The 25,788-nt window shown below is 30.3% G+C and overlaps 1 protein-coding gene and 1 long non-coding RNA gene across 10 annotated transcripts in view; one reads left to right on the top strand and one right to left on the bottom strand.

Annotated features, from left to right (window-relative positions):
• The window catches only part of LOC127071190 (fasciclin-1), a 301,670-nt gene extending 284,524 nt beyond the window's left edge, over positions 1–17,146 (top strand). For 5 of the 9 annotated variants that reach the window (XM_051010163.1, XM_051010164.1, XM_051010161.1 and 2 more), the window contains 7 exons: positions 8,861–9,103; positions 9,625–9,636; positions 10,870–11,084; positions 11,272–11,434; positions 11,576–11,720; positions 12,061–12,105; positions 15,741–17,146. In XM_051010163.1, coding sequence (XP_050866120.1) covers positions 8,861–9,103; positions 9,625–9,636; positions 10,870–11,084; positions 11,272–11,434; positions 11,576–11,720; positions 12,061–12,105; positions 15,741–15,931 — 1,014 coding nt within the window. In that variant the 3' untranslated portion in view covers positions 15,932–17,146. The remainder of the gene's footprint in view (positions 1–8,860; positions 9,104–9,624; positions 9,637–10,869; positions 11,085–11,271; positions 11,435–11,575; positions 11,721–12,060; positions 12,106–15,740) is intronic. The other 4 variants (XM_051010167.1, XM_051010165.1, XM_051010168.1 and 1 more) reach the window with 2 other exon arrangements.
• A 5,665-nt stretch (positions 17,147–22,811) lies between these two features.
• On the bottom strand, positions 22,812–24,971 carry LOC127071210 (uncharacterized). Its single transcript, XR_007784931.1, has 3 exons — positions 24,932–24,971; positions 24,471–24,587; positions 22,812–23,253 (listed from the first exon to the last, which is right to left on the bottom strand). It is a non-coding gene; the product is annotated as an uncharacterized LOC127071210 (long non-coding RNA).
• Between the last annotated feature and the right edge of the window lie 817 nt (positions 24,972–25,788).

Below are 25,788 nucleotides of genomic sequence, written 5' to 3'. Positions count from 1 at the left end.
ATATATATATATATATATCGATTGTAATGATAAAATATATAGACATTTTGCACAACGTTATCGTATATATCGTCCATAAATCGTTTTTAACCGTCTGATTAAACGTGGTTGATAGTCTATTTGAGACAAAGATTTTAACGTTTTAACGTCGTCGAAATAAAGATAAAGACCGACGATATTTGCATATAGCTACTAATGATCAAGAAGGAACGCGTTTATCGCACCTTTTGAAAATAGTCTCGCGAAATGTCTGAGAAAAACCCTCGTAAAATGTTCGAAACGACGGAACGAAACGAAGCACGAACGCGCTAAATGACCCTGTTAAATACATTAACTATGTCGTTGTTGTTTTCTTAGTTGAGCCCCTGAATGCCTATTATTATCAAAAAGAATCATTTTTGCTGCCGGTGAATAGATTGAAACTGTTTTAATAGAACGATCTTAATCGTTTGAACACCGTAATAAAATCGGTTTAATACCAGCATTAATAATATATGTCAATCGTTTCTGACGTTATTATCAATTTTAACTCTACTCGAATATAATTCGTCCCAATATATTTTAAGACAAATCTAAATAATATATACCAACCGTTTGCGTCCTCGTTTTAAATTCGTTCGATTTGACATTTTGTGAAACGTTTATATTTTCCTTTTTCTTTCTTTTTTTCCTTGATAAAATCATGATATGATACGTACATATGTATCTATCTATATATGTACCTGAAACAATAACCGATACCAAAAGTAGAGAGATGAAACTACGTGAGGACGAGTTAACACCGACGAGATTATTTCCATTGGTATTTTTTTTTCTTCTCTTCTGTTTTTTTTTTTCTTTCTTTCTTTCGTTTTTTTTTTTTTTTAAGCGAACTGAAAACGTTGTTTCTTCAGTATATAGTCTACAAAGAAAAAAAAAAAAAATGGTTCGGTTCGTGGATCAAAGATGACGGATCGAAGGTACCTGGATTTTAGAAACTGTTAATTGATGATCCTTCAGACGTCCGTCTATCCGTATCCTATTTCAATAATCTATTCCCGTTTCTATCGTCATACGTCTATTTTTCGATGACATGGAAACAGCGCTCGTATATATTTATATATATATATATATATAACTTTTTAAGTAACTGTGGCCTGGTGAATGCACCGTTCGTAGTGAGGAAGATTTTTCGTTTTGAACAAAAAAAAAAACAATAATTATCTTCTACGGACCTTTCGACGAAGATGATAAATCATTTCTTTTTTCTTTTTGCAATTCTCAAACTTTTAAACGAGATCGAAATTTTCTTTTCTTTTTTTCTTTCGTTTTTATTTATTTTTTTAGATATTTCAATTTCGAATTTCACGTTCGACGTTACGATGAGCGTCGTTCGTTGCTACTTTTTTTTTTCCTTTCTATTTCTTTCCTATTCGTTAGATATTATTTCTAATTCGAATTCATTTTTATCGAATAGAAGAAAGGAACGAAAAATCTCTACCTGTTTTTTTTTTTTTTTTTTTTTATTATTAGACGTACGTCAATGTCTACTGTTAGAGAGAGAAAGAAAAAAAAGAAAAAAAAAAAGGATTATAATATTATGCACACACAATGCACGTTGCACCGCTAGAAGCTATCGTGATCGTTTAGCGATTGATGCCCCTTGAATGTCGCATGTCGTCGGAAACGAGAGCACCGTCACACACATAGTGTCGTCGAATTATACCGCGACCTTTTTCTCCATATATATTATATATATATTACTCATATATATATATATATATTATATATATGTTTATATACATCACATAATTTCGTCATAATTCGTAGACATAGCCATATTGATCTCATGAGACATCAATTGCATTCTATCATGAACGCTGTTACCATTTCATTCACGACGAATACCTCCGTTCCCTCATTTTTCGTATCATTATCTCTCATGTGACGCCCGATCTATCATCATCAAAAGAATAAAAAATAAATAAAACAATAAAAAAGAAAAGAAAAAAGAAAAAAATATATATATACAAACTCTCTCTATACGATTTTAATATTATAATGTCTAAATAAGTAGTGTGAGTTTTTTAATATTTCTTTACTTATTTATTTCTTTTTTTATTTATCTATTGTTTTAAATATTATTATTATTATTATTAGTGTTATTATTATTATATCGAGATAGATACCTATAGATACATATATATATATGTATTATATAAGAGAGAGAGAGAGAGAGAGAGAGAGAGACAGAGAGATGATTTTAAATTCGATATAAATGGATACCCCTCTCTCTCGAGTTCGCATATTCTTTTAATATTACTCATCTATATTTAATTATCTCGTTGGAACTGTACAGATGAAACGCAATTTTTTTTTTCATATACGTACATATGTACGTATATAAAAGGAGCAATCATAAAAAACGAGAGTCGAGAACTCAAAAACTCAAAAATGTCGTCCGTTAATCCTAATAATCGACTTTTCCTCTCCGCAGTAATTTCGCTTATTCCGTTTTTTCTTTTTTGTAATACACGCAGTATATCGTCTGTTGGTTAAAACGAACGATAAACGGTTTGATGATAAAGTTAAAGATGAAAAATTTTCACGACGAAATCCCATAAAAAGGTTCTCTCTCTCATCATAGCTTCGATCGGCTAGTAAATTATAGCGAAATCTCGTTATTTAACAACGATATATATATATATATACATACATACATACACATATACATTTCGTTGAAACGCGATTCAAAAGCAAACGATTTCGATTTTCTTCTATCCTCCGTTTCTCGCTTCCTTTCAAATTCGTTTAGTCGGACTCGCACGAATCCCTTCCCCGGAAATTACTCTTCGAAATCGCAAAAGTATAAAGAAAGAAAAAAAAGAAAAAGAAAAAGAAAATCCGACGGAATCTGGTCGCGTGCGGCTTAAATTACCCAAAGGGGTGGATGAATAGAGAAGGGGGTGAGTGCAGAGGAGAGGGGAAATACGTTTTTTATGCTCAAGCGCAAAAATATAATCGTTTAAAACCGATGTCACGTTCGCGACAACGAACGAACGAACGAACGATAGATCGATAGATAGATCGATTGATCGATCGATCGATTGGATCGGATCGATCCGATTCGATCTATATATCTCGACTCTCGAAACGAGGATATGCGAAGCTCGAGCCACGTTAGGACATTATTTTTCCCTTCGGACTTGTTCTTTTCAGGATACCCTACTTTTTTCTATTCTCTTTTCTTCGTTCTCTCTTTTTTCTTCTATTTCTCTCTCTCTCTCTTTTTCCTTTTTATTTTTCTTTTCTTTCCTTCCTTTTTTTTCGTTCTCCTTGAATGAGATATACGAATAAATAGATTGAGAGCAAAAGAGAGAAAGAGTGAATGAATTATTGAATGAATGAATGAATGAATGAAGTAGTAATAGAAAAGAAAAAAAAAGATTATGATTATAGTAACGTTGCACGAATATCGGAAAGTATGTTGATTCGATCTAGTAAGAAATATCTTTATTTTTATTTGTTACATACAAGTAAAACTTTGTTTTTTTTTTATTAAATATTTGGTATCACTTTGCGGTTTTACCGATCACGTAATCGAACTTAATGATTTAAAAAAGAAAATTGTACGAATTGTTGAAACGATACGATATCATCAAGATATTCTTGCAACGTTCGTTTAGTTTCATACGTTTAATTCTCGGATACGTGATCTCGGGTACTCAAGGAGAACTCGATAGAGATCCTAAAGGGCCCATAGATCACAATTACGTAATTTACCCGGGGGCACGACGCTAATGGGATTTTCGGTAACGCGAAATATAAGGCTCCGGAGCATTCTTGCCATTACTAACGATAATATCGTAACAGCTGTTAACGCTCGTTTTTCTTGTTAAACGATGCTCGTTCTAATTAGATATAGAATGTATTTAACGGCCCGTGGATCGTACCAAACAGAAATTTTTAAAGAATAATATCGGTTCTCATCGATAAGTGACGATTGAAAGAAGAAAGAGAAAAGGAAAATAAACAAAAGAAAGAAAGATACTCCTATCTTTGGATTTTTCTTTCTTCTTTTCTTTTATTTTTACTTTTTTTCTTTTTCTTCAATTAATTCCAATATATTCGCCGATACTTTTCGCCGAAATTATTTCTCGTACTGCTCGGAAACATTTTACTTTCGCGTTGATTTATATTCTTCTAAATTCAGATGAAAAAAAAAAAAAAGAAAATTCGGCCAACCGAATGTGTCTTATTGAAAAAAGGAAAACAAGAAAAGGAATAACACGAAGAATAGCATTACTATCGATATTATAAGTATCATATAAATTACGAGTAGTACAAAAAAAAGAAATTATATATCCGTGACAAGCTAAAAGAGATTTACGAGAAGGGAGAGAAGAGGGGTAACATACGCCTCGTTGTCTCAACATTTTTTTTCTTTACTCGCAAAGAATTTTTTCATGACCCCCTTCTCTCTTTTATACTGATCATAGATCGATCGATACCAATCGATATAGTTAGAGATAAAAATAGAGAGAGAGAGGGAGAAAGAGAAAAATTTCTCTCGTTTTTTTGTTATTATTATTAGTATTATTATTATTATTATTATTATTATTATTATTATTACCATTATTATTACCATTATTATTATTATTATTATTATTATTATTATTATTATTATTATTATTATTATTATTATTATTATTATTATTATTATTATTATTATTATTATTATCAATTGTGTAAATGTGTTTACTATTCTTATATTGACTCAATGATGTTATTCTGTGGTGCTTTGCATGTCTCTATTGGACTCTGCATGTCGTATAGGGCATCGTAAGTACTTATTAAATGAACTCATCAGAGACTTCGCAAAAACACACGACACATTCAAGCTCATACTTTTTAGCCATGTCGCCATGGCAAATGGAAGTCTGAGAGCCGATTATTTAATGATATCGATCACGTTATATTATTACATACATATATATATATATATATATATATATATATATATATATTTATATATGTATATACAAGTATATATCGTATTTTAGATGAGAGATACCTTTTTTATCAATTGTTACTTTCTCTTTCCTTCCCATCTACTTACTTCGTCGATAGAAAGAGAAAACGATTCGTAAGGACCAGTCATGGAAACTGACGACGAATTTAAAAGTTATAATATGAATTGAGAAAAAAGAAAATGATTAAAAAGAACTCGTTTATCATGATCATCATTGTCATTCGTTTATGTTATAAATTCATTTATATGCTAGATCTTAAACTCTATCCTTTCTTCTTCTTCGTTAATTTAATGAAAAGGAAAAATGTTTAAAAAATATTTGAAAAATAGAAAAATCTACGATGGTATTTACGGGTAAATATATATAAAAAAAATTTCATTCGATTATGATCGAATTGAATTATTTGAAAAACCAATAGTTTAGCGTCGAAATATTTTCGAGAGGGAAGAAATAAAGAAAAAAATCGAAAAAAAAAAAGAAAAAAGAAAAAACAAAATGTTATCGAAAAATCGACTGTCCTTAATTCGTCTATCTCTCTTCTTACATACACAAAATTTTCTCGACGACTGTGTTAGTTCCGTACAGTCGTGTCGAAAACGTCGTTTTTATTTTCTTTTTTTTATTTGTCCTTTTATATATATAAAAATATATAAAAATGGCGGCTCCATGGAATCTCGTTCCGACATATTTTTCTTTCTGTCGTGTCAAACAGGGGAAAGAAAACAAAAGAAACAAAAAAAAAGAAGAAAGAAAAATAAATGGAACACGTTTTGATTAATCGTACGTGAAAACATCGTTTTCAAGGGGAGTAAAAAATAAATAAATATTATAAATAAAAATTCGTTCGATTATACTGCACGAAATATAACGGAACGATAATCCAACCGTCGTTCATAATTACATAAATTTTCTCGATATTTCGTTAGAAATTTTACCTATCATCAAGATTTTATCATCTCCTTGTCGTACCTTCAACTCACCCACCCCACTCTTTCCACCCTCCCATAAATATCCCTATTATATAAATCCTAATCCATTGTTCACCAATTCTTCCATCGTTTCTTCTTTGCAGTCAAAAGTGAATTCCAGATAAAAAATAAATAAAAAAAGAAAAAGTACGTAACAAGAGTAGACAACTGTGTTAATTGTTTAGCAATAATCACGTTTATTCTTATTATTATTGTTATTGTTATTGTTATTATTATTATTATTGTTATTATTATTATTGATTTCTCTAACCTGATTGAAAATCCTTCCTGAACTTTAATAGTATAGAACGAGCATCGATTTTTCCATTCCTTCTTTTACGATAGCATTTTCGTTTTACATTGTATTCAATCGTCCGATATTTATTCCGTTGATTACCTGTTTTATCCTTTTAAGAAGTTACCCCCAACCCCTTTTCTTCTTTTTTCTCTGGCAAACAATCTTTCTGTTGAAAGAAGTAAAATAAGTAAAGAGAAAGAATGAAAAAGAAAGGGAGAGAGAGAGAGAGAGAGGGAGAGAGAGAGAGAAGAGAGATAGAAAAAAGAGAGAGAGAGAAAGAGTATTATAGAAATAACATTATGAAGGAACTCCAAGTAAAGAAAAAGAAAAGAAAGAAGTAAAAAAAAACTAAAAGACAGAAAAAAGTAAGAAATTTGCGCTTCAATTTTCTCATTGCAATAAGTTAAATTAATAACGACGTTAAATAAAATTTTATACGTGACGAAGTTTAACAAAAAAAAAAAAAAGAAAAAGAAAGAAGAAGAAAACAAGAAAGGAAAAAAGAAACACATTCGATCTAATCCCTCGCAAATTTAAATCATATTCTTGGATATATTTGCCGGCTTGATATTCTAAAAATAATCTCGTTTTCGATATATCAGCTTTAATTTTCGTGATACCTTATAAATATCGATATACAGAAATTATATAATTAAATGACAAAGTATAGGTATAGATATTTTTTATTATGATTTTTAATTCAAAAAGAGAGAGATAGAGAGAAAATGAAACATTATGAATTTTCTCTCTCTCTCTCTCTCTCTCTCTCTCTCTCTCTCTCTCTCTCTCTCTCTCTCTCTCTCTCTATTTATCTATCTATTTATCTATCTATCTATCTCTATCTCTATCTATCTCTCTCACTCTCACTCTCTCTCTCTCACTTTCTCTGATGTGATTTCACAACTAAACGAGTATCGATATTTTTCAAATCATATAGAAATATAACAGATCATACAAATTCAATAAAGATCTTGAATTTTAATGGACGACCTGTTGAATTAGCATATGAAGCTATTATGGATGTCGTATCAACAAAAGCCATAAAGTCGATAGAATTAAACTTGTTATCGTTTTCACGGTTAAATATATCAAATATACCCAAGAACAGATTTAATATGTTAGGGTTAATCAAAATTTCTGTCCGATTAATTAATCGTTCTTCTTCGTTCTCTTTCTCTCTCTCTCTCTCTCTCTCTCTCTCTCTCTCTCACTCTCTTTCTCTCTCTCTCTCTCTCTCTCTCTCTCTCTCTCTCTCTCTCTCTCTCTCTCTCTCTCTCTCTCTCTCTCTCTCTCTCTCTCTGTACCTCTCTTTTTTTTGCTGCGATTTTCTTTCTCTTTCTACCCATTAAAATTCATAGGACGAGCCACCGAGAGAATCAAAAAGTACAACAAAAAACATAAAACAAGTAAACAATCACCATCACCAAGACATTCGCTTCATTAAGTCGCATTTAAAAGTTTATAATTCGATCGCGGTAGATCAAGCAAAGAAAGTTTAAAGCTTTCAATTCGAGTTAAATGGTGCATTCACTTCGGCCATTTGTAATAGAATTTATCCTTGTATTTGTCTGAAAAAAGAGAGTCTGCTTTCGTAAAATCTGCTCGTTATATCTTTCATTATCGTCAAAGTGTTTAATAATTAACTTGTTTAATTTGCATATTCAAAGGATTTACAAGAAGTAACTCAATATATATATACATGCTTACATATACGTATGTATGTATGTGTATATATATATATTATATATATATATATATATATATATATATATATATATATATATATATATATATATATATAGAGAGAGAGAGAGAGAGAGAGACAAAAGAAACTCCTCATCATAAAAGAGATAAATTTCAAAATATTAAATTAACAACAATTCTATACGATAGTATTATCGTCTCGGTGTCTCATTTCCATTTCGAATCCTTTCCCTTCCTTATTAATACATGTATATATATATATATATATATATATATATATTTTTTTTTTCTTTAATTAATGTTATATAAATTCGAATCTATTTGAAAAATTATTTCACTTTTACTCCATTTTCTTTCTTATATATATATACGTGTATATATATTTTTTTTTTAATGTACAAATCTTACGTATTATATTCTCTCTACGTATTATTTTGGATAAACCGAAACAAAGCTTATTAAATTTCGGCTGGATCCCATTTTTTTCTCTTTTTTTCTTTTGAATTCATCTCTAGTTAATTCCTCTCTATTCAACCTACTCTACTATTCCATTCATCCAGTCCACCCTACCACCATGCTTTTGTCCATTTAAATCATTTATTTCTACATCTCTATCTAACTCTCTCCCTTCATTATCGTTATTTATTTTCTTTTCTTTTTTTTTTTCTTTTGTTAACTTCTAATTTGGATCGTTTCGATCATCATCACGATTCCTTTGTAGTATAGTTCACAAAAATTAGAAAGGAAAGACAGAACAAACAAAAAAGAAAAGAAAAGATAAGAAATATATATATATATATTTTTATGAAAGGCGAGCTATATCGTTTATGACCGATATAAACAGAATTTCCCTTTTCTCTCTTTTTCCACGCGTATAGGAGAAGGAGGACGGTCCTGTATACAAATTTTACGAGACCATTCGAGATTTCGGTGAAGACATAATGACGACCATAAACAGGCTCCACGATGTAACTCTCTTCGCACCTAGCAATGCGGCATTCGAAGAACCTGGCGTACAACATATTTTACAAGATAAAAGGCGAGTTAAGGAGATCCTGAACTTGCATTACGTCAAACAGAGACTACCATTGGAAAAAATACAAAACAAGAGTATCAGTCAGGTGAGCGTTTTTTAAAATTATTCTATGTGTGTGTATCGGTGTAATATGAAAAGAAATTAAATTACGATTGCATAGATTTCGATCGATTACTTCGCGTTTATCTTATATATATATATATGTATGTGTGTGTGTATGTTTTTTTATTTATTTTTTTTTTCGAAGGAATTTCGAAACTTTTAATAATAATATGGATAATCGTATAATGTAGACTTAATACCTTATCACGTTCTGCCGTTTTTTTTTCTTCTTCCTTTCTCTTTTTTCTTTTTTTTTTTTTGTTGGATAAAAATAAAATTAAAAGGAAAAAAAGAAAACGAAAAATTAAAGAAAACGACAGACATTAGTGTATAGTTATCATACATACAAAAGTGTACTCGTTTAATGACTTACTTTTCTTGTCCTGTTTTTTATTATTTTTTTTTAATTTTTTATTATTATTTACTTATTCATTTATTTATTTTTCCTCTTTCTTTCTTTCTTTCTCTCCTTCAATGATCCAAAAAATACCATCGACCGGAAAGGCACAAGCTGGGGTAATTACCAACGTTTTTATCATGCAGCTTTCAATGTTTTTCGTTATGAAAAGATGAGAATGATTTTTTTCTTGCATCCTTCGTTGATCTCTTATGTCGATGTCTATTTCTTTTTCCTTTTAGATAAGGACTGCAAATCGGCTATATAACATTGCATTTCGCTTAGATAATCTTAAAAAAAAAAAAAAAAAGAAAAAAGAAGAAAAAATAGAAAAAATAAATGAAATAAGAAATAAAAACAAATATATCCGACATCAGAAAATAAAATTGTTTTTAAACGTTCGAGTGTAATGGATGGTGCCCATTGAAAAATATTTCTACGTGCTATTCTCTTCTTAATAATAACATTTCGTAATATTTCCATTGATTTAAATAACAATCACGCGTTCGTTATATAGTTATTGTATTAAAAAAATTTATTTAAAAATACGTATACTATCTGCAATTTCGTACAATCATTTAAAGCTTTCGGATTATCGATACCTGTAATAAAATCCGAGCTGCCATTTCTATTTTGTGGCACCCTCTATTCAATGGCACTTTTCGACATTAAAATGCGAATGGCGTGATTGCGTTTGCACGGCACTCAAACGATTAAAAGATAATCTACATTTTATCGTTAGAGATTTACTACTAACACACGTTCGTCCTCATGCGACATTTTGCATGATATCTTATTGAAATCGTTCTAAACGCTGATCAGCATGAACGTTGGAATGATGTAACCATATATGTTCTTTCTTTGTTTCTTTCCTATTATTTGCCTTTCTTGTTTTCTTTTCTTTTCTTTTTTGATTTTCATTTTTGTTCCTTCCTCGTTCGTTCAATTTAAAATTGATAACAAACGCGTAACTGTTGAAAGCTTGAAGTAATCAAATTAACAAATAATATACTATTGCACGTTATATCGAAATTACTTTATATCGAATCGTTGTTTTCCTCTTTCGTATTATCTGCACGCTTTGAAGAAAAAATTTAAAAGAAAAGAAAAAGAAAAAAAAGCAAATCCACGCTTCATATCTTTTCGACTAATTCTATTGTTGGTACGTTTTGCATTTCTTTTTTGTTCATTCTTTCTTTTTCTTGTTTTCTTCCTTTTTTTTCTCTTTTTTTATTTTTACGATAATCGTTTCCCTCCTTACTGTTCATTGTCTTTTAAATCTTATCTCTTGAAATGTATGTCTGTCGACGATTCTTCGTCACGTATTAATTATATATTATAATATCTTTTAGATACCTACCGCCGCCGATAGAAAGAAACTTTATTTCAACGTCGTACAAGGACCAGTCGGAAATCAAACAATTACCGTAGAGGGAGGCGGCGTAAATGCTACAGTAGTTACCGCAAACATTGCAGCGACCAATGGAATTATTCATATCATCGATAGGGTCCTGGGTGTACCTTACACGACCGTTTTGGACAAACTTAGGACTGATCCTATGTTGAAGTAAGATTTAATTCAATTTATGCGATTTTACAACAACCGATTGCATTGTAATATTACTCCGTCTCTAATCGTGTTAAAAAAAGAAAACAAAAAAAACAAAACGGAAAGAAACAAAGTACACCTATTCATTCGTTCATTCATTCGGTTAAAAAATATATAATAACGTCGATCGATTGACGATTTACAGCTCCACTTATTTCTTGGGCCAACGACGTGGTTTTAACGAGCAACTTAACGACACGACGAAACGTTTCACTTATTTCGCACCGAGAGAACAAGCCTGGTCAGGAGCTAACATCAGTTATCCGTCTACTATTAAAAAACTTTTCATGCAAGATTTCAGCTATCACGTGAGTATTTCTTCCAATAAAATAGAAAGAAAAAAGAAAAGAAAACAGAACAAAAAATCAAATCAAATTCGAAATACGTTGGAAGGGATTCGTACAGAGCTCTAATATATTCTTGTTACAATCACGTGCTTACTTTTGCAGACCAAACAAATATTGGAACGACATCTCGTAGTTGCCGATCAAGTATACACGATGGCTAAATTGAGGGAAATGAGTATCAACGAAAGTGTCACTCTAACTTCTGCGAGGGATACATTGAAGCTTCGCGTCAAGGAATTAAGCGAAAGTAAGTAAATATATTTTCGATATTTTAATAAATATGCTCCCTTTTTTCTCATTCTTTATTCCAATATCCAATCCGTATTCGACGTGTTTCGAGTGTATTTACTTGTTTTCTGCATTATTACATTATAAGATAAACTTTTGATTAAACGTGAAACGAAGAAAGTTCGTTAGTATGCAAGCACAGAAAACACGTATACACGTACATACATACATATATACATACGTACATACATACATACGTACATACATGCATACGTACATACATACATAAATACATAAATACATAAACAAAATAAGCAACTCTTATGAACTTGTCCATTCTCAAATTGGTACTATTTCAGTACGTTTAGGTGACGACGAAAACTCTATCAATCCAGTGATTTTCGGTGAGTCAGTTAAGTGTTTTGAGAAACGTCGCCGATGAGCGACGACACGTGCTTCTATATTTCGTCCAACTTGCACCCGATATAAATACTACATATTGTACATACATATATATACATATATATATATATATATATATATATATATACACATTAATTATATATAAATGTATAACAAAGCGATTTCTTCGTTTCTCGATATAAATTTCACTATTCCAAAGACTAAACATCAAAATTGCTTTTCTTCGCGTCTCGAAAAAGAAAATTTTTCAAAACGATCTAAAAATTTTTTCCTTCTTAAAACATGTAAATTAATGATAACGAACGAAGCGATCATGGAGAGACGAAGAGATTCGACGCCAGAAAAAAAACTGAAAAAAGAACAAATAAATTCTGCTTTTTCGTTTACTTTCTTTTATTCTTTTTTTTTCATTGTTGCTCTTATTTTCATTTATTTTCATTTTATTTAGTTATTTGTTTTTTTTTTTTTTCTTCGAACAAAACCTTCGACAAAACATCCTGCATAAAACTTTCGCGGAACATACATAATATACTACATACCTATATATATATATATATATATATATATATATATATAAATATCCATCATAAAATTTTTATTTCGTTTAGTAGTAATATAATTAAAGCTGTTGTCAATGGAAAAATTGGAAAATGCGAAAGCAATTTTGATTGCGCGATATATTATCCCACCACGTGTCCTCGTTCGCACATTGACATTTTTATGTGTAAATTATATTATACATATATTTCGAGACCGTAGCTAATTGAAGTACATACACATTTACGTGCGAGGTCGCACATACATTCGCAATTTGCAAAAATTATAATTCGGTGCTTTTACTCGAAACGCTTTGTATACATATACTTTATATATTTATAATTGTATATATGTGTATATATATATAAATATAATATATATAATATATATAATATATATACATATATATATATATCACTGGCCCGTGCTTTTTGCTTAAGTATATATTACTTCGTTCTTTTTTTTTCTTTCTTGCTTATTTGAACGTAAGCGTTGCACGATTTATAGGTACACCTAAGTACATACGTATAATGAATCATAATCATTGTCCGTCAAACTTTTTTACAATATCGACAATAATAGTAAATTAAAGAAAACTGAATGAAAGAAATAACGACAAATTTTTTCTTATTTTTGTTTTCACTTTCTTTTCTCCTTTATTTTCTTTTTTCTTTCTATCATTCTTCCAAACGCGTACTCCTTAATATCATTTTTATACATATTCATATATATTCAGCAAAAAAAAAGCTTTATATAATTAAAAGAGCTTTAAAAATATTTATGATTAAAAACAGTTATATTTATAATTAAAAGGAGCTATATAATAATTAAATATAATAATATAATAATTAAATCTTCTGAAAAATTTTCGGTCTTTCTTTTGTTCTTTATTTTTCTTTTTTTTTCTCTTTTTTCATTGTTCAATCTTTTTTTTTCTTCGCACAGGCGCACAATCTCGATTCTATCATCTGAAGTATCTACTATCATCTACCATTATCACCTCTTAGGGGTGTGATGGAAAGGGAGTGGGGATAGGAATGGAATAGAAAGGGTGGGGGATAAAACGACAAATTGTAATACATTAGACGATCTTATTAGACGATAGGATATAGAAGATAAATTTTGTCTAATTGAAAGAAGAGATTATTTTTTGTGTTTTTTCTTTTTCTCTATTTTTCTTTTCTTTTCTTTATGCGTTGTTCCCCACAAATATATGCATCCCACCACTAGTAGGCCGCTATATGAACCTCTTTCTCTCTCTCTCTCTCTCTCTCTCTCTCTCTCTCTCTCTCTCTCTCTTCTTTCTCTCTCTATATTAAAAGCATATATCTCGAGCTTTGAATATACACGCATATCGACACATGCAATATCGTGTCTCTTATACGAGTTTTTAAAGGAGACGGCAGCAGCAGCAGCCACCGTCCACTTGAGAGTAAAAAAAAAGAAAAAGAAAGAAAGAAAGTATCACAAGTTGCTCTCGAGAGAAGTAATTTCTTGCCAGTGAGGGTGGAGGAGGTGGGAAATAGCTTGGTTTGTGAAGGGGGAGGACATTGCATTTAATGGTAACTTTAAATTCACACGACCCACACATTTTGATTGTGTATTTATCGGTAATTTTATTGAATCGTCGACGTCAATCGATTTTAATGTTCTCGCGTATATTTTTTTACCGTGTTATTTAAGTTCATCCTTAATTCCCGATATTTCTTATTCTGTTTGCTTCAATAATTGAACATTGATCGGATAAGAACAGTTTTATATCGTCTTTTCGCGTAGTTACGTCCGTCATTACGATCATTGGTAACCTAATTAATGTTTTTTGTTAAATATATTTTCTATTGGAAAAAAAAAGAAAAGAGAAAAAATCGGGTATCAAAAATTGTCCAAATCCGATATTGATTTTATCCTGTATAGTAGGTCATCTCATAAGTAAATCTTTTTTTCCCTATTGATCGGAATGAATGATACAATTATTTTTAAATTGTCGCGAAATGTTTATGTTTTATAAAAAATTTGCAAAGCGTTTTTGTGAATTATTATTTCGTTTAATTTTTCACACGTTCTAAGAACTGTAACCTTGAGTATGAACAAAGATCTGGAACGTTCATCAAAAATATTGTTGAACTATCTATATTGTCGTATCGGATTGAAAATTTAATATTAATATGGAAACGAGTTGTAAACAACGGCGATGAAAATTATAGCAGATTAAAGTTGAACGTATTTTCCGTTTCGCTTTATTTTAAAACTTATATATGTATAAAAAAAAATGACGATACTTTTGGAATTACGAATGAATGAGTTTTAACCGTATATCCAAAAAGAGAGAGAACATGATTCAACTATCTTAGAACGAGATTATTTCCATTAGAGAGCATTCTAGAACGCAAAGAGATCGCTCACAGAAATACGAAACGATTTTATATTCCGAGATTTTAACCATCGTAGAATAGCAAAATTGAGTACATTTTTTGTTAGTAATAAAGAACGAAAGTAAAGTACGATGTATTAAGTAAAAATTCAATATTGAACGGATATAAACGTGAAAGGTTTTATATAACGTTTGTTCCAAAACGAATTGTACAAACGAGTATCGAGTTGGCTTTAGTAAAGTCTTATAAGAGTATTCTTGATGTTCGACATTATAGTAAATTCTTGTTTCGAATATTTTACTACACACAATGACTGTATAACGATAAAAATTTTCCAAGTTTCTTTGAAGTTCAAATTGACAAATAAAGAAAAGATACGAAAGAGTACTCTACGAGAGAAGCAAACTATATCGCAATTAAACTCTCAAGTGGACGGCTAGCTTAAAACGCTCCTATAATAATAGGGCCCAATGATAAATTAGAGCGAGCGTTGCTGGATACAAAATAGATTATCAGTATTATAACTTCGCTGAAAGCTAATCAGTCAGCGCTTGACATATATACATATATATGTGTGTGTACGCATATACATATATATATATATACACATATTTTTAATTTCGAAAAAAATTTCATACTCTAACATAATTTCAATCCGATTTAGTCGTACTGAATCGTTCGTTAAATTCGACTTTATATCATTTCAGGTTACCAAATCGAATGGGAGGGCAAATGGATTCGAGTATTTCGTCATGACGTCGAATGTACCAACGGCATTATTCACGTGATCGACGGTGTATTTTTAAAGGACAGCGACGTCAGAGTGACGGGCGATGCCTCATTGGCCAGCTTCGCGCCCCATCTTATAATATTCTTGATAGCCAAGTGGCTCTTGTAAACACCGAAAATAATACGACGAGAAGATCAAAAAAAAAAAAAAGAAATGAAAGAAAGAAATGAAAAAAAAAAGGAAAAGAAAAGGAGATTAATATCTCCGTTTAGAAATAAATGTTTGGAGCGTCTCCGATCGTCTTCGATGAGCCATGAAAACGACGCCGCGACGCGCCGACGACGACGACGACGACGACGACGACGACGATTCGATAGCTTTTTTTGCTGATCGATTCTTACGCTGCTAAAAAAAAAAAAAAAAAAACACGAACAACTTTCTTCTCACACCACACAAGGATCTCATCGTCGATTTCGTTTGGCTCTCTTTTTAATCTCCAACGTTAACTTCGTCCTCGTCGTCCAGTTTATCCGATAATTATTATAAAGATCGAAGTGTTTCTTCGTCGGCATCGCCTATAATCATCGTATTATTATCATCGTCATCGTCATAATCATCGACGTCTACGTCATCATCATTGTCATCTTTATCATCTTCTTCATCATCGTCCTCATTATCACGATCATCGTCATCATCAACATCATCGTCATCATCGTCATCATCGTCTTATTTCTCTTCTGCCTTTTTTCATATTTTGAAAGAACGACGACGACGACCGAGAGAGATCGATCGACGTGAAGAAGGATCGGCGACGAATCCGACGAACACAACCAATATAATTATAATCCTCGACTCGACTTCGGCTCGTATTCTTTTAAGCCATAAGCTAAAAAAGAAAAAAAAGATAAAAAGAAAAAGAAAAATAAAAAGAAATAAATTTAATAATTAACGTTAATAGGTTTAAATGTGACGAAGGATGATGGATGAGCAGTTCCAAATATACATATATATAATAGGTATATCGGCAGTATCGTTTACATATGACTTAATAACACGCGTAGCTATAATAAATAGCGAAACTTTACGATATAAGGAATAAATAAAACGGTCTGTTCTTTCTCTCTCTCTCTTTTTTTTTTGTTTGTTTGTTTGTTTATTTGTTTTTTCTTTCTTTACTTTTCTTCTCTCGTTTCTTTTCTTTTCTTTACTTTTCATTCGTTTTCTTCTAGAATCGTAAATTTTATCATTAAACACGATTTAAGAATTGGGACGAAAGAGATGGAACTGAGATGATCCATAATTAAAAAAAAAAAAAAAAAGGATTTTGGACGACATACATACATACATACATACATACATACACATATATGTACATACGTATTATGTGTTACGTATATTATATAACGTATATATCGGAATTTGATATTTGTAGAAACGAAGAGAATAACGGAGAGAAGAGAACGAAAATTAAAGGCCGCTAATATAAAACCGAGAGACCGAGATAAATATTTAGTAATCACGATGCGCACGGCCTCAAAAGCCAGAAGTAGCCTATTATTTATTGAGTAATCGTCCGCGAATATAAGAGTTGGGCAAGTTTTACGGGTTATCAATGCCCCCCTTAAGCGTACCAAATAAACGATTAATCGTACCAAGTAATCTAATTAAATTTACTAAAGATTAATTAAATACGGAGACAGAGAGATAGAGAATTGGGGGGGATGGGGAATGGGGAATATAGGGGATGGGGAATGATCGAGAAGCTAAAAGAGGGAGGGAGGGAATCATCTTCGAGTTACAAAAGAATTTGTCAATGCGGTGGGTATATAATCCACCGACCGTCGTATTCTCTGGAATGAGAATCGAAATCGAAATCGAAATCGAAATCGAAATTAAAATCGAAATCGAAATCGAAATCGACGCGACGTTCGTTGGGATTTCCTCTTTTAAGCGACGATATTATTATATTTATTCTATTTTATCACATGCCATCGCGACTCTTTGTTTCTACTTGAAGAAAAAAAATTAAAAAAAGAAAAAAAAGAAAAAAAGAGAAACTAAATTAGCTTGTGTTTAGAGTTCGAACGGCAAGAAACGGCAGGCTATATTCGCATGGACTTCGCGATGATTCTCGTAAGATTTATTGAACCCTTTTCTTTTTCTTTTTTTTTCTTTTTTATACGGCCAAAGAGTTGCGCCTTGAGACGTTGCGTGCATTGCGATGTAACTGTTTCGTACTCGACTAAGTTATCGTTTAATGTTTTCCAATAATAGAGATCGAACGTTCGAAATTCTAATTCTTGTTCTCTTTATTTCTGCAATTACGGTGCACTGATCGCGTAAAAAACATTTATTTTTTCTAAGCAATTTTTACTTTTCCTTTTTCTTTTTTTGCTTTTCTTAAACGTTCTCATTTCGTCGCGAAAAATCAAATAAGGAATTGCGATGGCTAAAGAATTAGAAGAAAAAAATATACGAGAAAGTACGAACCAGTTTATAAATTGCCTTTTTCGGTTATTTCGGGTTCTTCTAAAGATCCCCTCGTCTAAACCGAAACGCGTCTCGTTGGCTAAATAAAGTTATTACCTCGACGTTAATAAAGATATTTCAGAGAAATGCTTTCGTCGGGTAAGAAAAAAAAATGAAAAAAAATATAATAAAAATGAAGAAAATAAGTAAATAAATAAATAAATAAATAAATAAATTCGCGATATTAAAGTCCCATCACAATCGAATCATTTTTGTTCTTTTTTCTTATTATCTTTAAATGACAGTCGCAAAATAATCAATTGAAATTAAGTTTCGTCATTCTAATAAATCTCAAAATAGTAACACACCGTTAGAAAAGAAATATATATGTATATGTATATGTATATATATATGTATATGTATATGTATATGTATACGTATATATACGCATTGCGGATCGTTAAATCGTTTAAATTTTTATATGACCCAAATATGATTTCAATTTGACAACTCTGATTAGCCGATAAATACAGCGAATAATAATGTTAAGAACAAATATGTCTATATACATACATACATACATACATACATACATACATACATACATACATACATGCATACATATATACATACATACATACATACATACATACATACATACATACATATATATATATATATCATATCATAAATCGAATATCGTTTATCCATTATAAAAAAAAAAAAACTATCTTCTTTAAAACACTTGATATCTTGCGCTTTAATAAATACATAATTCCTATACCATATCACGTATACACACCGTTTACATATGAAAAATACTGCCACATACGCTGCGTCTTCTAGACGAAAAAACATGTTTATTTCAGGTTTCTTAAAATTATCGAACAAGAAATGTTGCACACATTTCGCGTTATAAAGTAAATTGTAAATTTCCAATGTAAATTTATGTAATCTTTTGTTCTTTCTTTTTTTTTCCTTTTCCCTCTCTTTTTTCTCTTTTTATGTATTTATTTATTTATTTATTTATTTATTTTTTACTACTCGTAAATTTCACATGCGTACATCCTAAGTATGTGTCTGTGTGTGCGCCTGTGTTTGTTTCTTTTTTTCTAAATAACGTGACGTAATGCGTAATATCAATACGAACCGATAGACCTTTTTTCCATGATGATAATCCTTAAAAATAGATATAGTTTATATTCGACGTCCATTCGTAATATCCGCAATATCATTTGTGCTTGACGAAATTCTAATGAAATTAATAATAGATATTATAATACTACTTCATCCATCTTCGTTTTCATTAAATATGTAAGGTATATACGAAGTAAAGACTTTGTTCGATTGAGCGCCTCTAAATATGAAAGACTTCTGCTTATTAGAATAAAGAAAAGAAGGAAAAAGAAAAAAAAGAAAAAGAAAAAAAAATAAATACCACAAATCTAATTCGTCAATGTAAAGTCCTAAAATCAACGACGGATCCGCAAAGTCCACTCTAGAATGCGCAAACATTTTTGTATAGTATAGTATACTTAACAACAACTATCCTAATTCACATTTTGTACATTTGTAATCCGAATGTGTTTTATGCATGCAGGGATTTGAATGGAGTGTATTCCCTATCAGAATTACGACAAACTTCAGGAAAAGAGAGAGAGCGTCACTCGTGCGAAAGAAACAAGACGATTCTAGAAATACGCGTTTCTGCTTGGCGTCACTCATTGATTCAAATTATAAAAAGACGAAAAAAAAAAAAGAAAAAATGCAAAAGGCGTGGCGTTCCGAACAACTGTTGTTAACTGTTTACAAAGAAAACAGTAACCTTGACTGTTCGCGAAATATAAATTTATTATTAATATCGGCTTTCGCTTCGATCGATCGTATAAATCAAAAAAAAAAAAATAAAAAAATAAAAAAGGAAAAAGAGAAAATGAAAAAAAAAGACAGAAAAATAATGCAAAGGATACATGTATATATATATATATATAATTTCAAAAAGAAATTATATATATAATATATAGAAAATTGTAACGAAAGAAGATATGAACCCTCGAAATGTGTGTTACCAAAAAGAGAGAAAGAAAGAGAGAGAGAGAGAGAGAGAGAGAGACAGAGAGAGAGAGAGAGAGAGAGAGAGAGAAGCATCCTTGAAAAGCGCCGAAATTAATGAAAAGAAAAAAAAGAAAAAAAGAAAATAGAAAAAAAAGCTACGAAAGAAAATTTGTCACGTTGATCTTTTAAAGAGAAACGTTATTAGCGATCCGTTAAACTTTAATACGATTTTCTTCACGAAAATTAATAAAAGGTCGATGTTATACGTGTTGATATCAGTATATAAACACATAAGAAAAATAGATAAATAAAAAAATATATATATAAATATAAATATAAATATATATTATATATATACATATATATATATATATAATATATAACAGAGTTATATATATATAAATTGAGAAAGAAAGTACGGTTGTAAAAGGAGTGGACGAAACTCGATAAACAGATAACTATCAGATAATGAAAAACTTGTTGTTGGGATGAATTGATATTATGAATTATAATTATTATAAACGATTACATACATAAATATATACATAAACTATAAATAACACTGTTTGTTCGTTAGATGAAACAAAAATAATAAAGCTCTATCTCTCCGTGTAGACGTGTTTTTAATGTTCAGCTTGTTCAGCAAATTAATACGTACATGTACCGAATAAAAAAAAAAAAAAAGAAAAAAACGAAAAATCAAACAAAAAAAAGTCGAAAAAAGAAAAAGAGAAATAATAAGTCGTGTTCAAAGCTGCAATCGGATTAAATAAATCAATAAATAAATAAAAAAAAAGTAAAGAAAGAAAAAAAAATCCGTATTAGACCAATCGGAAAACCGAAGGAAATTAAATTTAAAACTACGTTAAAACGATCTGCCGAATTTTCGTGTTCGTGTAATAAAAATGTTATATCATTTCGGAAGTTATTCTTCGATTCGTTAGATCGAATTAAAAAGTGAAAAAGGGATTAAATATTCAAAGACTTTCTACAGGAGGTCAAGAAAAAACAAAAAAGGAAAAAGTTTTCAAAAAAAAAAAAAGAATTTTAAGGCTCGCTGCGACGTAACGGGATAACGATAAAAATGATAAATTAAACGAATGAACGAACGAACGAAAGAACGAACGAAAGAACGAACGAATGAAAAAAAGTACCGAAAAATATCTTTAGTCGGGAAATATGATCGCGCGAAATTTTTCTTTCTTTATTATTTCTTATTTTTCGTATAAACGAATTAATAATATCGAATTAATAATGTCGCCCGATCGCGTAAACGAGACACATGACGATATTCGTGTTCATATAATATTTATTTTCACAATAGAATTTTTATTAGATTAGTAAAGTTATTTCCTAAGCTTCTTCACGCGAAAGTCCACCAACTACCAACCCTTCCCTCCCCCATCACGCTTTGTATGTTTGACGATAATCGTAGTTGGATTCTATGAAACCGACGAACAAAAGCATGCTTTTTTCACAAATTTTTGCAAGCGAGAAACCAAAAAAAAAAAGAGAATGATTCATCGGCGATCTGTCTACTAAACTACGACGATTGCTAATGTTAACAAAAGCTTCTTTTTCTATACTGAAAGTATTTCGTTTTCATTATTTACCAGTAATATTTCTTTATAATCATTATATTTTTCAACGCAATGTTAATAATAATTATATATAAAGGAAAAAATGTATATATATACACACACATATATACGTAGTTTTTTTTTCATTTTAACTCGTATATACGAGTACTTTTTTCTTTTTTTTTTCTCTTTTTTTTTTAATAAGTTCGAAGATGTATCTGAACGTAAAACTGAAACGATGGAATCTTTCCATTGTATCGAGATTAGAAAGTTAAATAGAATTGAAATTGTCAATGAACGAAGCGTGATTATATTGGAAATTGATCATTGATTTATATTTATGTAATAATCTAATAAATATTTCTCAACGGATTTTATAATCTGATTTAATCGTAATACACCTTTGAAAAGCCAAGAAAACAACAACTACGAAACTATCATCAGACCGTAAGTATATAATTAATTTTAAAAAACAAACTTGTTGTTGTGCTACGTTAAAAACGTAATGCCATAATCGTTTTAACATAATTTGTAAAAAAAAACTTTCTAAATCTAATTCTAAATAAATATAAAGAAAAAAATTCATCTAAGCCTTTATCTATATTTAAATTATTTACAAATATAAAGATATAACTATTGAACGTTCCTTCGTAGAAACGATTATTATAATTATTACAAAAAATTCATGCGTAGTTTCGCTTGTAATCCAATATCTTCCTGTTTATTTTTTATTAAAACCGACTAAATATTCATGAATACTTCATCAAAGTACAAAAATAATAATGAACAAGTAAAACGAAAAAAAAAAACACATCTTATAGAAAAACTATCTATAAAAAATAAAAAACCATTCAAGAGTAAATCTCTTCTATTAATTAATAATTCTATAACCAATCAACACGTACGATTTGAACCTTTCACTGTCAACGTGATTATTCCAAAATGATCGTACTTAAAAATTCACTTACTATTTAAGAGGTTCTGCGATGGCTCCAAAACACTCGTCCGCGATGTAGGTCGAAATTGAGGGTGGATGATTCGTAGTTGGTTGAAAATGAGGTAGGTCGACATCGAAGTTGGTTGAAATCCTCTTCGGTGATGCACTGATTCTAATTCGCGGTAGTTATTTATTAACGAACGATCACTGAACTTAATTCGCGAAACTCTACTGTGTTTTATAATAACAGTCTGTGCGACTGTTAAAAAAGCAAGAAACTTAGCGAACAAACACTGACTCTAACGATTGCATTGCACGCAATCGATACAATTGCATTTATTGTTTAAAACGCGAGACGCGAACGAACAAACACTGCTTCTACTTCGCGATATTTTTATTTTAACGACAGAACACTCGATCATTGCTACGAGCACGGTTGCAATGATGTTCTGAAACAGAAAAATAAAGAAAGATTATTAATATTATTCTTATAGTAAGAAATTGTTGAAAATATTACAAATTTCGGATATAATAAACCGTGTAAACTTGTAATAATATCGCGATAGAACGGATCAAGAAATTAAATGAGTCGGAATTAAGGAAATAGGAGCAGGTCTGAACACGTCTGCAAAGCTACTAATACGAATAAGAACTGTGTAATTCGTTAATAAAGATGAGACGGAGAAAGTCGTGCCAAAGGCGAACTCGATTGTCCTTTGATTGTTTATATACATATGCTTTAGTCGATACTTATAAACAACGTAGTATAACGTATACGAATAGTAAACGTATATATACATACACGTGTACACGCTGTACTACTCTTTGTATATATGTGTATACACGCTGTATTGCTCGATGTTGTATGTGTGTATGTATATGTGAGTACACGCTTTGTCACTCGATGTGTATATATGCGTATGTGTATACCTGTAACTTTATCGCTCGATCGTTTTTTGTTTCGTTACTTGTGAGATACTGGAAATTCGTAAATAAGAAATGTCTTTACAATTGGTGGGGGAACTTTTAATATATATACCGTAATGTTATCTCTTTCTTTCATTCTCTTTCTCTCGCTTCTCTGTGTCTCTGTCTCTCTCTCTCTCTCTCTCTCTCTCTCTCTCTCTCTCTCTCTCTCTCTCTCTCTCTCTCTCTCTCTCTCTCTCTCTCTCTCTCTCTCTCTCTTTCTCTTTCTCTCTCTTTGATTGTATTTATGTAAAAAGAAATAGACCAACGTGTAGACAGAATTAATTGCGTGCACATATATGTATGTATGTATGTATGTATGTATGTATAGTGCTTATGTTCGTAAAAGAGTATGTATATTTGTATATATATATTTTTACGTATTTATATGTATATATAGATATATGAAACTTGTATATAAGACGAAATACAGTCGAACGCGATACGAATTAACGAAAGATTATTAACTAAAGCATCGTTAATAAAAGAAAAAGAAGTATTGGTAGCGCGAAAATATAAACAGCAAATTCGAAATAGAAGGCGTCCCCAGAGGTCGCCGAGACGCCAATTTTATTTTCGCAGATATCTTTTAAACGAGACGATGTTACACATTACGAACATTCACACGTGAAAATCGTGTTTTCGGCAATCGATTGATGTATAAAATGAAGGTGTACGTTAGAAAAAATATACTAATTACCTGTAATTAACGAGACGGTGAAGCTTCGCTGCAATCAGTACCACAATATAATTCAAAAAGGCAGGTTGACCAACAGCAAGAAAATTAAGTGGACCTCATGCATACGCAATACGCCATCTATACAATGGACCCCCGCGAAGCTTATAAGTTTTCGATTTATTATACGAAAATATCGAAATATTAAAAATATGATATACAAATGTAAAAATTGTCTAAATGTATACTTTATTAGTCCAAACTATGAAAATTAATCATTAAAATTCGATACTTGTAGAAATAAAGCTCAAAAACATGAAAAAAAAATGTAAGGAAAACGTTCGCACACAATTATTTTCCATACGAATATTTTTTATTATCGACGTTATTAGGATTCGTTAACAATATCAATTGGAAATTATTTAGTTGAGAATTCGATTAGTATATTGGGAGATGGTTTACGTTAGGAAATATATACTAATTACCTGTAATTAAGCTGATGACGAAGTTTCGTTACGATCTCTAGCAGCATCCAAATTCGAAAGAGCGTTGATTGGTTGCGTCGAAATGAACACACACATGCGCAGTGCGTCATTTTTCGTATATCATCCCGATTATATATATACATATATACGTATTAATTTATTAATTTGTATTTATAATTAAGGAATATCACTTCATACAAAATCTAAACGCCAAAAAGCCATTAAAAGTTTATTAATTAGTAATATGAAATTAGATAAGTTTTTTACTTACTAATTCAAATTTCTCTCCTACACACGTACACACATACACACACATACTAGAGCTTGTCGTTCGTAACTTTTCTTTTTACAATGTTGGTCAACTATATAAAAAATAACTGAAAATAATTTAAAATAAATTCAATCTTATAGTTTATAAAAAGAATTGTTAAATAAATATTTCTTTGTTAATTAAAATATTTTATAATTTTTTACCATATAAAACCAGAAGTAATGGATAAATAACCTTAATGAATATTTCATATTAATCTTTTGTATGAAGGTCTAATTTATTGGTCTTAATAAACAATTAGTCCCATTATAATATAATTATTAAGATATTAAATTAGTTTTTTCTCTTTTTTTGCAAATACACATATCAAAAAATACAAAAAAAAAAGACACATTTCATTCTTATAGTATAATCCTGTATTAATTTTGAACCAGATTTATCTAATCATATATAATAAAAAAATTCACATAAAATTCCATGTAGAGTACACATATTATTTTAATGAATTCAAAGAATTCACATACCGAAGTGAATATTTCAAAACTTTCTCTAAAATATACAATTTACAAAATTTATAATGAAAGAA

Source organism: Vespula vulgaris, chromosome 21, assembly GCF_905475345.1.
Source record: "Vespula vulgaris chromosome 21, iyVesVulg1.1, whole genome shotgun sequence".
Taxonomy (NCBI): domain Eukaryota; kingdom Metazoa; phylum Arthropoda; class Insecta; order Hymenoptera; family Vespidae; genus Vespula; species Vespula vulgaris.
The sequence above is the reverse complement of the archived record's forward strand: the minus strand, read 5'-3'. Positions and strand labels throughout refer to the sequence as shown.